Below are 15,435 nucleotides of genomic sequence, written 5' to 3' on the forward strand. Positions count from 1 at the left end.
GGTGTGGGGCACACACACCTGGAAATGCCCAGGATGTCCTGGTAACCAGATACAGTGATAGAAAGAGAAGGTGAGAGTGTGAGGCCTCAGGTGTGGGGCTCACACTCTTGGAGAGGCTGCAGCCCCTACGAGGCAAATGCCATCAGCCTGGCCAGGCCTCTGTGTGATGTCCACATGCTTCATCATCAACCCAGGTATGTCCTAACTTAAAAATAAGGACGAGAGCAAAAAGCAGCACAAGTAGTGGAAGCAGAGACCCACGGAAAGTGAGCAGCTCTAGAGAAAGCAGCCACAAATGGTTCTTGTGAGGAGCCTGTCAGAGGAGCGGTAAGATCCTGGCACCACGGCAACCCGCACGGCCCAGGAAAGTAGGGCCACAGCCTTGAATTCTGCCCCTTACAGGCTTCTCTGTACGAAAAGGATAAAACCAAGACATTCCTCTGAACTACAAAGGGCGTGGAGGGTGTTCTTCTGTAATCCCACACGTGTCCCAGATCCCAGCCAGGGGCAGTTCTCTTGTCTGGGAGGCTGCAGGCTGCCTCTCTCTCCAGGGTGTCCGAGCTGCTGACCTGTCTGTGAGCCCAGCCCGGGCCCCACCACCCCAGCAGCCCAAAGCATCCTTTCCCTGGAAGGTGAGGGGACTGCTTCACTATTAACAGGTTTGCTGATGTTGCTGTCAGGTGCCGCTGAGTCGAGTACGACTCATTGAGACCTTACGAACAAATAAACGCTCTCAAGATGCATAGGTTTGCTGATTCATACTCTAAAACATGATTTTTTAATATTGAAAATAAGCAATTATTTATATTGAAAATATGGAGGAAAATATACAGGACATAAAATGACAGAAAACATTTGAGACTTCATAGAATCCCAGCGTGGAATGGCTCTACAGCCCACACTCCCAGATCCTAGAGGCAAGGTGTACACCAGCAGGGACCTGGGTTACTTCGCCCCAAAGCATTTTAGACGAAATCATACAAAGGATGCACATTTACCTGCTTAATGATCTTCTCCACATGAAGAAACGTTTTATATACTCCTTCTGCAGGGTCTCCTGAATGATCAATGACCTGAGGGGGATAAATGGTCAACAATAAGGAGAATCAGCAGCAGTAGTAACAGCAGAAAATGAAGGCCAGGTGTGGCCCTCAGATGCCTGACCATCGGAACTTCACACGCCCCGATCTGTTCAACCTCACTACCACCCGACCAGGGGGATACTGTTATCATCCCCACTTGACAGAAGAGGAAACTGAGGTGTCCCGGTCATACGGAGTGCCTATTTTCCTACTTCATGGAAACACATGGAATTTTGTGTTAATAATGTTGCAATAAAAATACACATTTTTGCATTCCATGGGTAAAGTTTGACATACAGATTTCTTTTTTTTAAATTTTATTTTATTAATTTTAATGAACATTTACAGAGATTTTGGATTTCCATTCATTCATTGTTGTACTTTTCTCCCTGCTCCCCCACCTGCCCCCAATTTGCTACTCTCTTTGAAAAGTAAAAGCAAAATTCCTTCACTGGTATATAATGCCCCTGCCCCAGTACACTCCACTATGCAACCTTCACTCTGGACTCTTGTGATAACCATAATACCCTATCATATATCGCTGTTGAACTGTTTTCTCCCTCATCTGTTTCATTGCAGTATACATAATTTATCCATTTTTTCTCAGTTTTACCCTAACCCTTATGTAAGTCCCATTCTACAACAGTGGCACTACGCAGTATTTGTCTTACACATTTCTATAACACTCAATATACATAACCTTCAAAATGTATCAAAATAAATTCTCATTAGTAAAGTTATCATTCTGCAAAGAAAGGAAACAAGCAGGTATGTTTTGTTAAGTAAAACAGGCGCTGTCTGAGTGTCCAGGAAGAATTCTCTAGCTGGAATGAACACATGCACCACTAGAAAACGATCAACGTCAGACAGACGGAAGGAAATGGACATAAGAATTTATTTAATCTCTGCACCTAAAATCATGGTAGAGATATTACTTTATTCACAAGAGAAGTTTGTATCCTCATTCTTTAAAGACAAAATTTACAGAGGGTTTCATACTCCACGGGGACAAGCAGGTTAGATTTTAACAACAAAAACAAAGAATGAAATGGCTCTGGAGATCAGTAACAGTAACAGCACACTCCTTTCAATTAGTGTAAGGCTGTGCGGATTAATCTGCCAAGCTAGCCTCAAACTAGCTTTTCTATATTAAATAATGTCTAAAAAATGCTTAAAGTCTCATTTTTTATTTTCTTTTCTGTCTGGACACAGACAAATAAAACTCTGCCAGGACCCTAGAGTTTATTTCCATTTTACTCTTAATATTAACGTTGTTGTTGTTATGTGCCATCAAGTAGGAACCGATCCAGAGCTGATCCTTCCCTGGATTTTCTTAAAGATTGTTGTTGTTGTTCTTGTTGTGTACCATCAAGTCAGAAATGACCCACAGCTGATCATCCAGCAAGTTTAAAGAGGCAGTTAATGACACGGGAGGAGGTCACGATTATTTCTCCCATGGAGCAGCTGGTGGCCTCGAACACTGTGCCTTCATGGTCTCAGGGCAGTTTCTCTCCACTAGGCCTCGGGAGATTTACTAAGCCATCCCCAATACACAGTCATGCGAAGCCTGTGTGCTACGAGATAACGCCCTGTGCATCCAGGGATGGTCAGCTCTTCCTGGTCCCTGCCTTCTGTTCTGTGTGAGCCACGTGTCTTAGAAGGTCCATAGACAGAGGTTCTTCCTTCACCACTTGTGCCCAGACAGGGGCTCTGCCTGGGGGAACAGCACTGGAGAGAACCATACTTGTCCACACACAGATCTCTCTCCTTTCCACCATACACTATAGTGTCTTCTTTGCTTTCTCCTGTGCCCAGGGCTGGTCGGGAGCCCAGTTGGCACAGTGACTGCTCCGTGGGAGAAGAGGCTGTCCTGCTTCTGCAGAGATCTGCAGCTGGAACCCTCGCAGTTCCCAGCCGCTCTGCAGGGCTGCGAGACACAGGGACTGCACAGTATGGGGTTGGGTTTGAGTTCTGGTTACATCTACTCTGTTAGGAAGGAGGTGCTGGGGGCCTAGTGGTAAGAAGCTACGCTACAATCTCAAAGGAATGCTGTTCAAATCCATCAGCTGCTCCCTGGGAGAGGGGTGGGCACTCTCCTCAGAAAACTCGCAGGAGGGTCATCTATGGGTCAGTTCTGACTCGATGGTGCACACCACCACCACTCTGTTAGGAACCCCTGGTGGAGGGTCAGTTGTGGGTCAGTTCTTACTGGAAGGCACACAGCATGAAGCAGGTCTCAGCAAAGCCTGTTAGCTCCACTTCTGCCCCAGCTTTCCTCCCTTCCTTCAGGGCCACCGCATCTCCCCACTGGAGGAGGAGTAGCATCCTGGGAGAGCCCCCTAGCCCTCCACCTGAAACCAAAGCCAGTGCCCACACACGGCCACATCCCTGGGGTTCCAAGGCTGTGCCTCCTCTTGGGAGGGGACACCACCTCTCCTCCGGCTCGAAGGATACAAGGATGCCAATACACACTTGTACAAAGTGTGCCGAATGAGCTTCCTTGTTTTGTTAATGTCTCGGTGCATTTACCATGCCTCTCCTCACATTCCATCATCAATTTAAAAGCAAAACTCCCTCCGAGTGTTACCTTGGCTTTGCTGGTCTTGTTTAGGTCAGACACTTGATCAATCAGGTGCTGCACGGACTGGGAACTGACTCTGCCATCCTCCAGACGATGATAGATTAACCGTGGCTTTCCTTCAGGATTTCTCAGGAAGGCTTCTTCACAGTCTTCCAGTAAAAGGCTAGATGGAAATCGGCATTTTGTAACAAGCCACGCTCTGTTTTGGTCATTAGCCCAAGTGTCAACAATGGAGTTTACAACAACTATCAGCCTGAAAAGGTCCTGCTGCAGAGCCAGCCAAGCTTTCCAGAAGTGAGCTCTCAGAGCTCAGTCCTCAAATACAGTGATTCCTTACCACACAACGAACAGGGGACAATATATTGTGCATCAAATTTCAAAGTACACATGGCTTTATCTTATTTATTAAACAAAGAAAACATAAAAAACACTGCTAAACATCACTCAAAACAACGATTTAGACTCCAGAGACTTTGATAGCAAATGAAACACACAATTTCATTTACAAACACATGGTTTCCAAACTGAAACACAAATACGAGAAACCTCAAGATTTCAAGAATAGTCTGTCTTGCAGAGCTAGATAGCCTCTTGTTCAACAACTGACAGGCCTTTTTATATCCAGGACACAGGACAGAAAAGAGCTGGGGAACTGGGGGTGGGGGAGAGGGTGAGAGCAGTCACACAGCTGGCAAAAACCTTGACTGAGGTAATTTTAAATCTTATAGACCAAACTGTACAGTAGCCAACAATTCTTAGCATCACTATTTTTGTTGCTGTGTGCCCTGTCCAGTCAGGAATGACTCACACCATGGGTTTTCAGAGGTAGTAAATCACACGGGAGGAGATTGCCCATCTTTCTCCTGTGGAGCACCTGGTGGGTTCAAACCCAGTGCCTCTGGGTTGGCAGCACAGCTTTGTACCATTAGGCTACCCAAGTACCCTATTAACACTCTAGGGAAAAAAAAATCCAAGTTTCTGTGCTGCAAAGAAAGTTAATAGCATCTTTTTAAAGCAAGCATTGAATGGAAGTCTGTCTAGAGACCGTGTGTGTGTGTGTGTGTGTGTGTGTGTGTGTGTGTAGGGAGGAGATGATTCAGAATTTATGCAATAAACTTAAGCTCCAGCCCCAAATGGAAGAGTCAACAAGATCATGTCTCTTCTGTCTAGTCACAGAAGTGTTCCATAAGACCATGCTGGCCGTCTTCTGCACACAGAATTTCAGTGGACGCCCTGTGGCTGCTTCGGGAGAATTCTGTGGCTCACCTGGGTACAGCAGTGAATCGTTGTCTGGGAGAAGTCTGTGGCTCACCTGAGCACAGCAGTGGACACTTTGTCTGGGCACGTGGTCCTATTTCAAATTCACCTGCTATAAAACTGACATGTGGAGGAAGTGCAACCAGGGTGCTCCTTAGAGATAAGGACGCTGAAACATGGTCTCACAAACTTGGGGTATGTGGCCAGGAGGGGCCAGTCCTTGGAAAAGGGCATCATGCTAGGAAGGGTGACGGGTCAGAGAAAGAGAGAACCCTCCTCACGATGGACCAGCACAGTGACTGTAGTAACGGGCTCGATCAGGTGAGAGAGGGGGAGTTCAGATCTGTTGTTCATAGGGTCACTATGAGTCAGAGATGATTTGATGGCACATAATAACAATAGCAGTAACTACGGAGATGAAGGGATTATCTGGAATTTGGTTCAGAACGTCATGAGAGGAAAGGAGGCAGGGTGCAGATGAAGAAACTGGTCATGAGCTGATTACTGGTGAGTCAGACAGCGTTATCAGGTCAGCTGATACTGGTAATTTGTCTACTTTAATGACTGAAGGTAAAAAAGAAATGAAAGAAAAAGAACTGCAATCCCAGAGGTTGTTGTTGTTATGTGCCATCGAGTCGTTTGCGACTCATCGCGACCCTATGTACAACAGCCCTAAACCCTGCTCTATCCTGTGCCAACTGCATTGCCTCTGACACACCCATCCCCATTACCCCAGTCACGGTTTAAATCCACCAGATGCTCTGCTGGAGAAGGAGGGGCAATCTCTTCCTGTACCAGTCAGATCCAATTTGATGGTACACACACACAAAATAATAAAGTTTTTTTTTTAAAAAAAGAAAAAGAATGAGACAACAAAGGATGTCTGACCTAAGAGGCTACCAGACAAACAGGACACGCTCTTACTATGAAAATAAAATGGGGACAAGAAAATGGAAGCTGGTCAGATAAGAAGAAATCCACGTAGAGGGGAGGCCACGCTAATGGCATCCGCAGTGCCAGGTGGCTGGAGGGTCTTGCCCAGCAGTGACCACCCAGCGGGCCTGCAGGCCGAGTCCACGAGCAACCAGTGCTGGTGGGATGCACACTCTTACACAAATCAGAAATCTGACAGAATCAGAATTGGTCTCCAGTGCTTTGGAAAGAACAGTGTTTAATCCAATACAGACATAAATGTAGGGTACACACATCTCATAAGCGAGGGCCTTCCCTCCACATCTCCTTTCAGGGAAGGAGGTCCTTCTCTTTGGGGATGTAATTTTCTAATCAACCTATCATTACTATTTTGCTCTTTAAAAAACAACAACTGGAAAGACAGGTTAACTTCTAATTTGTGTTTTATGTACATACCTAGTTGGTTATACATGTGCATGTATTTGCAGACAGATTCACTAATCTGATTATTGCTGTTATGTACTGTCCCTTAGCTGACTCTCTGGCTGGTTTTCAGAGGCAATTAATTGCACAGGAGGAGACTGTCCATCCTGTCCTGAAGAGCAGACTTGAACCGTGTGCCTTCAGGATTGCAGTACAGCTTCTTGCCACTAGGCCACCGGTACTCCCCAATATAATTATAGTCATAAGAAAACTCTTTCTTTTACTGAACCTGGTTAAGGAGAAAATGCCTCAGAGCATTTAAAACACAATTCAAGGTCTATTTTTTAAAAAAAGAAAAATAAAATAAAAACCCAAAACAACAAAAAGACCCACTTAAAGTGTTCCAGCACAAATGTACCACCTAAAGTTCAAATTTAAATCCAAGAAGCAAACAGTGAGTGCTGATCATTGACATACGGACCCCTGACCAGTGTAGGGGCCGTGAACACGTCTGGCTCTGCAGACACACAGGTTCTGTCAGAATGACCCAGTGCTGCTGTTTCCACATGAAAGCGCTGTAGAAAACCCTGCAGTGATGACGGCTGTGGGAGGATGGATCAGGACGGATCTGAGTACTTCTGATTAAAATGTTTACACTAACATTGCTCTCATGACCTAGTGAGTAAGTGCAATGGCACACTACTTTCAATCTCTCACTTCACTAGTGTGGGCCAAAGAAATGATTGAGTTTTATGGCTTATTTCTGATTACAAGAACAAGAAACCCATTACTGCTGAGTCAGAACCTACTCAAAACTGACTCACCAGCAGGTTTTGAGAAGCTGTAAATGGCATGAGAGGAAAGTGCTCATTTTCTCTCCTGTGGAGCAGCTGGTAGATTTAAACTGCCAAGCCTTGAGTCAGAAGTGCAACTGCCTACCCACTAGGGTACCAGAGCAGTTGTTTGAACTCGTCTTTGAAATTCACGCAACAATCTTAATTTTATCTAAATAAGCTTAATTCCTATAAAATACTAGAAATACTTTCTGCTTACCTTGGTAAAGTTAAATGAACGAATAAAATAACTAATGAACTCTTCTCCATTTCCCATTTTCTTATAGTGAGATTGTCAGCATCTATTGGAAAATACAGAGTGTAGAAAAAATATCCCATTGTTTCACACATTCTTTTAAGTTTGGGTGAATAGTCCTGAAAAGAAATTAAAACATAAAAATGTACAACTTATTTCAGTATAGGTCCAGTGAATACCCTATCATACTCCTTTAAATATAAAATGTATACTTTAGAACAGTTTATTAGATATTTTCTAGATAAATTTTAAAATATTATATTTAAAACTTAAAGAAAATGTTTCCTGTAAAACAAATACATAATAGTTTAACATCTTGCCTTTGATAAAAAAGCTAAACAAATTGCTTTATTATAAACCTGAAAACAATCAGAGACTGTTAGGCTATTTGCACTAATATTTCTTTAGTTGTTAGTTTATGAGCAATTCTTGGTTTTACCACTTTAATAATTTTATTTCATTTCATTTTATTTTATTTTTTACCACTTTAAAACATAAAAATTAGTAGTTTTATATAGCAAAAACAATTTACAATGTATTTAGAATATATAAATGTTTTAGAATTTTGGTCTCAAACACCACAGGTTATGAAGGAATGAAGACTTTGTTGTTGTGATACACTATTGAGTCACCTGTAACTCATTATTATGAAAAAAAATGAGTCATTCTTTGCAACTGTTCCTAAGGAATAGTCTATATTCAATAAACGGGTAGGAGTTTTGGGTTTTAAAATAGCTTCTCCTTTTACCAAAATTAAGTAATACCACAAAGTCAAGTTAAGTGAATATATTAATCAACAACTGAGAAGTTATTAATTTTGCAAATATAGCACATGACACACAGATTTATTTTAAATTTCTTTAAAATGGTGGTTGGCAAACTTTTAGTCTGTAAAGGCCCAGACGGCAACTATTTTTTATGAAACAGCAGCTTAAAATCCTGGCTGTTCTGAATCGGGGCTCTGTGGCCCATGTGGTCCATGTCACAAACTTCTCTGATGTTGCAGTAAGAAGCAGACACAGACAATATACCCATAAACAGGGTAGCTATATTCTAGTAAGCACTAAAATGTGAATTTTCTATAATTTTTACAGCACAAAATATGACCTGTCTAATTTTTTATCCCGGCCATTGCAAGATGTAAAAGCTCATTGACCAGGCCACACAGTGACACGCAGACAGTTAGAATCTGCCACATTTGTTGACCCGTCAAGGGGACTTTCAGCATTGTTGTTGTTTTTGTGTACTGACACACAGCCGACCATCCGTTGGGTTTTCTGAGCCAGTAACCACATGGGAGAAGACTACTCATCTTTCTCTCAAGGAGCTGCTGGTGGATTTGAACTGGGAGCCTTTGGGATTGCAGTGCAGCTTTTTACCACTAGGCCACCAGAGCTCCCTAATTAAAATATTTAAAATTCTGTCAAGAACTCAGTCTTATAACAATCCAAAACAAATTCAAGCACAGAGATGGCCAATATTAAGCAGATACTCCCAGCAAGGATCTGAAGCACTGAGGAGAAAAAACATGCCACAAAACATTTCCAACACATAAAAGTCCAACAATTCTTATTTCCAGAACGTTAACTCCAAATAACATAAAACTCTCCTTGATTCACATGATCTTGTTTGTTTGTTTGTTTGTTTTTAAATGTACTGTTACAGGAAAAAGCTTTTCTCTTAAAAAACCAAGATGTTTCTTGTTCTTAAAGAAATGAAAGGTAGCAGGTTACAAACTATTTGGTTCAGTGTAATGGCATCCCGAGCCAGCTGTAATATGAACTTGTTTCTTATTCAAGAAACTCGTAAATGAATACAGCATTTGCCAAGATCTTCACCTTAAGGAAAAGCTCCACTTCAGGCTGGGTCTCGTCCGTGTAGATGAGGTAACACCTGACAGTGTTACTCCACAGGGAATGGGAGAACAAGGGTGTCACCTGTAACAAACTGGCCACAGCAACATCCCAGTCATCTGAAAATAAAGATGCTTTAAGGTCAGGAGAAAACCACCAGAAAACATCAGCCAGGATGACTCAAAAGGAGTTTGAGAAAACACATAGGTTTCACCAAATGAAATCAGATTCAAGAATTACAGATATCAATAATAACGTCATAGCGTCTAGAAGCTCAGGCGAGGAGTTGGCGGGTCCTCTCCCTCACTTTCTCCTCGCAGGTGGGAAAGAACATGCCACAAGTAGTCTTTTGGAGTACCAGTGGCTTTCACCCTCCAGAAATATCTGAAGAGGGTCTTTTGGTCATTCTGTATCTGAGGGGAGTCTCTGCCAAGCTGGCCATGGTTTCATCTAACCAGAAGTCTATATGCAGTCAAAAAGAATAGTTCCCCAAAGCTGGCTATATGGCAAGATCAAACATTTTAAAACCCACTTGACTATTTTAAAAGGGTAATTTGAAAACTATTTTTTAAAGAGTAGTAGGACTACCATTTAGGTCTACCAGGGATCCCAAAACCCTGACCAGATTCTAGAACCGCCTTGGACACCACATTATGTACAGAAAAATGGTAAAAATAGCCCATTGACTAACACTATGATACTACTACTTTACATTACAAGGCTTTTTTATTCTGCTCCTTAGCCTGCTCTAATCTTTATAACCACCAAAGAGAGAGAGGTAAAGACTAAAAGCAGTTTCTCAGTTAATCCAAGTTACACAGTGGCTGAGAAACACCAGAGACATCTGACCGGCAGCTCAGTCCCTGCAGCCTGACTGACCAGTCTGCCCCAGACCACGAAGCTTGGTGGAAGCTGTTGGTGTTGCTGGTCGAGTACGATGCATACAACCCTATGAAGAAGAGATCTGAACACTGTCCTATCCTGCAGCACCCTTATCATTCCTGACACATTTGAGTCCACTGCTGTGGTCAATGAGAATCCATCTCCCTAAGGGCCTTCCTCTCCTTCACTGACCCTCCACTTTTCCAAGCACGATGCCTTTCTCCAAGGAACAGCCTCTTCTAATGCAGAGTCAGGTCAAGGAGCCAACTAAGAAAACACCACGCGTTACCTCTGTTAACGTTGGCAAAGGGTCCTTCCACGTCTATGGAACTGTGGGCGAACTCGGGGCCTCGGAAGGACTGCTGAAGCTGCATTATGCTCCCCATGGAGGGCTCACTGCCCAGGACTCCGCCGGGCCAGTATTCACACTGGGTTCCCACAGCTAAAGCAAGGAATTGGATCTTGTTAGGATGAAGTCAGTAAGTGGTCAAATGCTTATCCCGTGATCTGAACAAGAGCTCTCATTTTTAAAAGCACGAGAATACTATTAATGCAACAAAATTAAAACTTTAAGGGTCTGAAATGATTTTGCTGGTTAACAGAATTACAGCTGTAAACTCTAATTCCAAGGAGGGTTTTGAAGAAAGATATTAAAAACAAGAATGAATAAAATATAGAAATTAAAATAGAGAGAAGTTAAAAAATTCCCACCAGCTGCAAAAATTATACAAAGCGCGCTAAACTGTGCAGTTTAGGCCCCCGCTGAGCTGTTCTGACTGACTCTATGTACAACTGTCCGGTCCACCCTTACGAATGCTGCTAGGCTCTGGCCGCTGCTGCAGCCACTGTGTGGACCCAAGTCCTCAGTCCTCCTCTACATTGCTGTGTGGTGCTCTTTGAGAACTGCCCTCACAATTGAAATCCCTTCCAATTGCAGCTTTTCCTCCATCATATTGCCTGTTAGTGCAGCAGTGAGGATTTTCCCCCCTTGATGTTGAGATGTAACCCATAATGAAGGTTGTGCAGTCTTTGATCTTCTGGAGCAAGTGCTTCGAGTCCTCTTCACCTTCAGAAAGCACATTTGCTTCATCCACATTGTACACACTGTTGATGAATCTTTGAATCCTGATCCCCTATTCTTCTCCCTGTGACTGAGCTTCTCGGATGATTTGTGCAACACACTCACTGGATGAATTAGGTGCACATCTTTCTGAATTTTAAATCATGCATTATCTCCATGTTACTTTCAAACAACTGTGTTTCTTGGTGAATTTGTAAGTTTCGCAGGCACATAATGAAGTGACCTGGAATTCCCATTCTTTGCAATGTTATTCATAATTTATTATGATCTACACAGTCAAATGCCTGTGTGGTCAATAAAACACAAGTAAACATCTTTCTGGTATTCTCTGCTTTCAGCCAATATCATCTGACATCAGTAATGATATATTCCTTGTGCCACAGTCTTTCTTCTGCATCCAATCCGAATTTCTGGAAGTCCTCCACTGACGGGCTGCTCCAGATGTTTTTTATAATCTTCAGGAAGATTTTACTTGCACGTGACATTAATGATGCCAGTGTTGTTGCGTGCCATTAAGTCGCATGAGACTCATAGCAACTCTATGTACAATAGCTCTGAACCCTGCCTTATGCTGAGCCAGTCTCACTGTCTCCTACACGCCTACTCCCATTACCCTAGTTACTGTGTCTATTCATCTCACCTGGGGTCTTCCTCTCCTGTTCTGTCAATTTCTGCATTCTGTCTGTTTACCATTTTTGGGAATGGAATGGGAAGAAATATGGATCTTTTCCAGTTAGTTGGCCGAGCAGCTGTCTTCCAATTTCTTGGTATAGATGAGGGTGCATGTGTAAGGCTGCATCTGTTTTGTTGAATCACCTCAACTGGTATTAGGCCAATTCCCAGAGCCTGTTTTTTGCCAATACCTTCAGAACAGCATGGGCATCTTCCTTCAGCACTGATTCTTGAACACATGCTGCTTCCTGAAGTGGTTCCATCTTCACTCATTCTGTCCGTGAGTGCAGATCGCTCCCACCTTCTTTTGATGTTCCTGCACTGTTCACTACTGTGCCCACTGAACGCTTCATTATCACCTCTCAAGGTCTGACTTCCTTCTTCAATTCCTGCAGTGTGAGAAATGTCAACATGTTATTCTCTTTTGTTTCTCAAACTCCAGGTCTTTCCGCGTTCTGCCACGTTTTGCTTGTTTTCTAGAGCTATCTCTGAAGTCTTCTGTCTAGCTCTCTTATCTCATCATTTCTTTAATTCATGTTTCCCTGAAGAGCAAGTTTCAGAGTCTCTTCCAAAATCCATTTTAATCTTTTCTTTCTTTCTAATGGCCATTTGCTTCAGTCATGTATGATGTCCTTATGTCCTTCAGCAACTCTAAAAGAAATGTCATAAATTATTTTCAGTCTTCCTTATTTAATATACAGGTTTCTCCTGTATATGAGGAAACTGCAAATATCATGGTCAGGTACACCTTAGTCCTGAAGGTGACCTCCTAGCTCTTTGGCACTTTAAAGGGGCCTTTTGCTGTACATTTGTCCAGTGCAACCCACTGTCTTATTTCTTTACTGCTGCTTTCATGGGAGCTGACTAGGATCTAAGTAAAGTGAGATCCTTCACAACTCCAACATTTTCTTCATTTAATATGGTTTTGGTACCATCCAGTATGAAGACTTCTGCTTTCTTCAGTTTGTTGTTGTGTACTGTCGAGTCAGAACTGACCTGTAGCTGACCATCCGGCAAGTTTTCAGAGGCAGTTAATTACTTGGGAGGAGAGTGCCCATATCTCTCTTGTGGAGCAGCTTGGGGACTTGAACCATATGCTTTTGGGATTACAGCACAGCTTCTTACCATTGATAACAATTTTCAAGGAGAGAACTTAAAATTTTATTAACACACCAGTAATTAATGTTTACAATTCATTAAGAGGCAGATTCTTTGTGGCAGCGATAGAGTCTTTTTAATACCCTGTAGCAACAGGAGTGATGTCTGAATTAGTAACTGCCCATGAATACGCTGATGAGTCTTCACAAATTATACAGCACGGTTCCCTAGCTCCTAGCCCACCTACGAGTAACCTGCTGTCTGGGCTACATCTGTGACTGTGATCTGGACCACAGTCATCTTTGAACCAGAGTGGGTTTAAACCAAATTATGGGGCAGAAGGAGCTTGGAGGGGAGCACGCATGAGGCCAGGACACTGAAACGACGAGAGGAAGCGCTGTGCCAACGTGGCAAGACTGAAACGGGCACTCAGGTTCCCACTGGCACAAGAACCATTTTCTCAGTCAGTAAGAACACATAAAATTTTTTTTAAAGTTTGTTTTAAATTGACCCAGGACGCTGGTCAGATTCCAATGGCACTAACGTACAAATTAAAAGGTAATTGTCAGGCTTCTTATTTCACACCACTGGTTTGTAAACACACAACTACAGTTCTTTATAAATGGGAAAATGACCCACTTTCCCTTCCATTTAAAAGTAGAAGCCCCCTCCTTATCTTTTCTCAGTGCTAGCCATACTTTTTTAGTATTTTCAGCAAACATGGGAAGCCCTTGCATTATGTAATTTTTTCTTTCTTCTAGGAAAAAGATTTATTTTATATATTTTGATTATAAAATAAAAACTCTTTTAATAGTTCAAAGGACTGCAGTGAAAACCTCTTAACAAAATATTACAAAGATTAAATATAAGAGTTAAAAAATATACCATCATGGGCAAAAATAATAAATTTCCATTGGACACATGCCTATCTGATTAATACCAACACTGTCCAATCTTCCCAGGTACAACCATGGGCAAGGATCCCTGGTGGTACAGTGGCTAAGCACTTGGCTGTCAATCACAGGGCTGGTGGTTCAAATCCTCCAGCTGCTCTGCAGGGAATGGACTGGCAGTCTGCTTCTGTAAGACTGCTGTAGAAACCCTGTGAGGGGTTGGTCCATCTCTGAGCTGCTCCGAGTAGAGATCCACTTTCAAGAAGTGGGTATAGTTGTGGCCAGTGGGGTCTGAGCAGAGGTGACCTGTGATCTCCAACACAAAACCTCCAAGGAAAGGAGGGCGTTCTCCACCTTCCTCCTTCCCGAGGAGAAGTGAATATGAAGACAGGAGCTGGTGCGGCCGTCAACAACCAGAGACACAGTCATGAGCTAAGGATGGGGTGCAGCCGTCAACAACCAAAGTCATGAGCTAAGGATGAGGGTGTAGTCCTCAACAACCAGAGACACAGCTATGAGCTAAGGATGGGGTGCAGCCATCAATAACCAGAGACACAGTCATGAGCTAAGGATGGGGTGCGATCATCAACAACCAGAGAGAGTTATCAGCTAAGTAAGGATGGGGTGCAGCCATCAACAACCAAAGTCATGAGATGAGGGTGTAGCCGTCAACAATCAGAGATACAGCCATGATCTAAGGATGGCAAAGGGCAAGATAAAGGGCTACAGACCCCAAACAATCCCACATATTTCCTGGAACTGAGGTACCACAACAGCAGAGAGAAGGGAGGAGGAAAAGGAGGAGAGAGAAGAGAAGACAGGCTTCTTTTTTAAGAGCAGTGGACCCACCAAGCTACAGAGACCAGGGACTACAGAGATCAGGGAATGGGATCCACGAAGATTCAAGCTGGTTCTACAAGAGTTCCACCACAGGCTAACACACTTTCCACAAACCCCACATACCAGTGACATCTGTGCAGTTGTCATCGGAATCTGAGTCCCCAGGGTCAAACACCTGGATGCCCTGGGCCTGTAGCCTCTGCAGTTTGCTCTCCAGCTCTCGCTTGGCCCTCAGTAAGTCCTGAATTTCATTTTCCTTGGTTTCCCTAAAAATCTTTAAAGAGAAGAATGTTAATTTTGAAACCTTTTCTCATAGCTAAAAAGTTATGTCATCACCTTTTAAAGAACAAGTCCTTCACACATAACCAAAACAGCATTCACTTGTTCCTTCCTGTTTTTTAGAAGATGAGTAATCCCAGTTCCTCTTACTATTTCACAAGGGAAACCCACTAGGACTGCAGTGAACCATGGTGAAGGACTCCACAGCAGTTATTAAATCTGTCCCTCCCACTCCTGCCAGCAGGCATTCCCACACAAGACATCTCCAAGCACCCCCAAATCTCTCCTCCCCGCAGATAAACACTCACCTTCCTTTCCCAATCCCTACTTAAATGCTTCTTTTTATACCATTTTTTTGAAACGCTTCTGCTGCAGATTATCCAAAAGTGACTGGAGAAGTACATCAACAGAGAAATGCCAGATGTGCAGGCTGGTTTTAGATGAGGCCATGATACCAGGGATATTATAACTAATGTTAGATGGATCTTGGCTG

The 15,435-nt window shown here is 43.1% G+C and overlaps 1 protein-coding gene across 1 annotated transcript in view; it reads right to left on the minus strand.

Annotated features, from left to right (window-relative positions):
* NPHP3 (nephronophthisis 3 (adolescent)) overlaps positions 1–15,435 on the minus strand; it is a 55,964-nt gene that overhangs the window by 31,559 nt on the left and 8,970 nt on the right. Inside the window, exons 3-8 of the mRNA XM_006902547.1 lie at positions 14,787–14,937; positions 10,369–10,521; positions 9,183–9,316; positions 7,309–7,463; positions 3,670–3,826; positions 999–1,073 (exon numbers count right to left, since the gene is read on the minus strand). Of these exons, the coding sequence (XP_006902609.1) occupies positions 999–1,073; positions 3,670–3,826; positions 7,309–7,463; positions 9,183–9,316; positions 10,369–10,521; positions 14,787–14,937 (825 nt within the window). The remainder of the gene's footprint in view (positions 1–998; positions 1,074–3,669; positions 3,827–7,308; positions 7,464–9,182; positions 9,317–10,368; positions 10,522–14,786; positions 14,938–15,435) is intronic.

The sequence above is a fragment of the Elephantulus edwardii genome, unplaced genomic scaffold, assembly GCF_000299155.1.
Source record: "Elephantulus edwardii isolate Elephantulus edwardi_28Jun2011 unplaced genomic scaffold, EleEdw1.0 scaffold00427, whole genome shotgun sequence".
Lineage (NCBI taxonomy): Eukaryota > Metazoa > Chordata > Mammalia > Macroscelidea > Macroscelididae > Elephantulus > Elephantulus edwardii.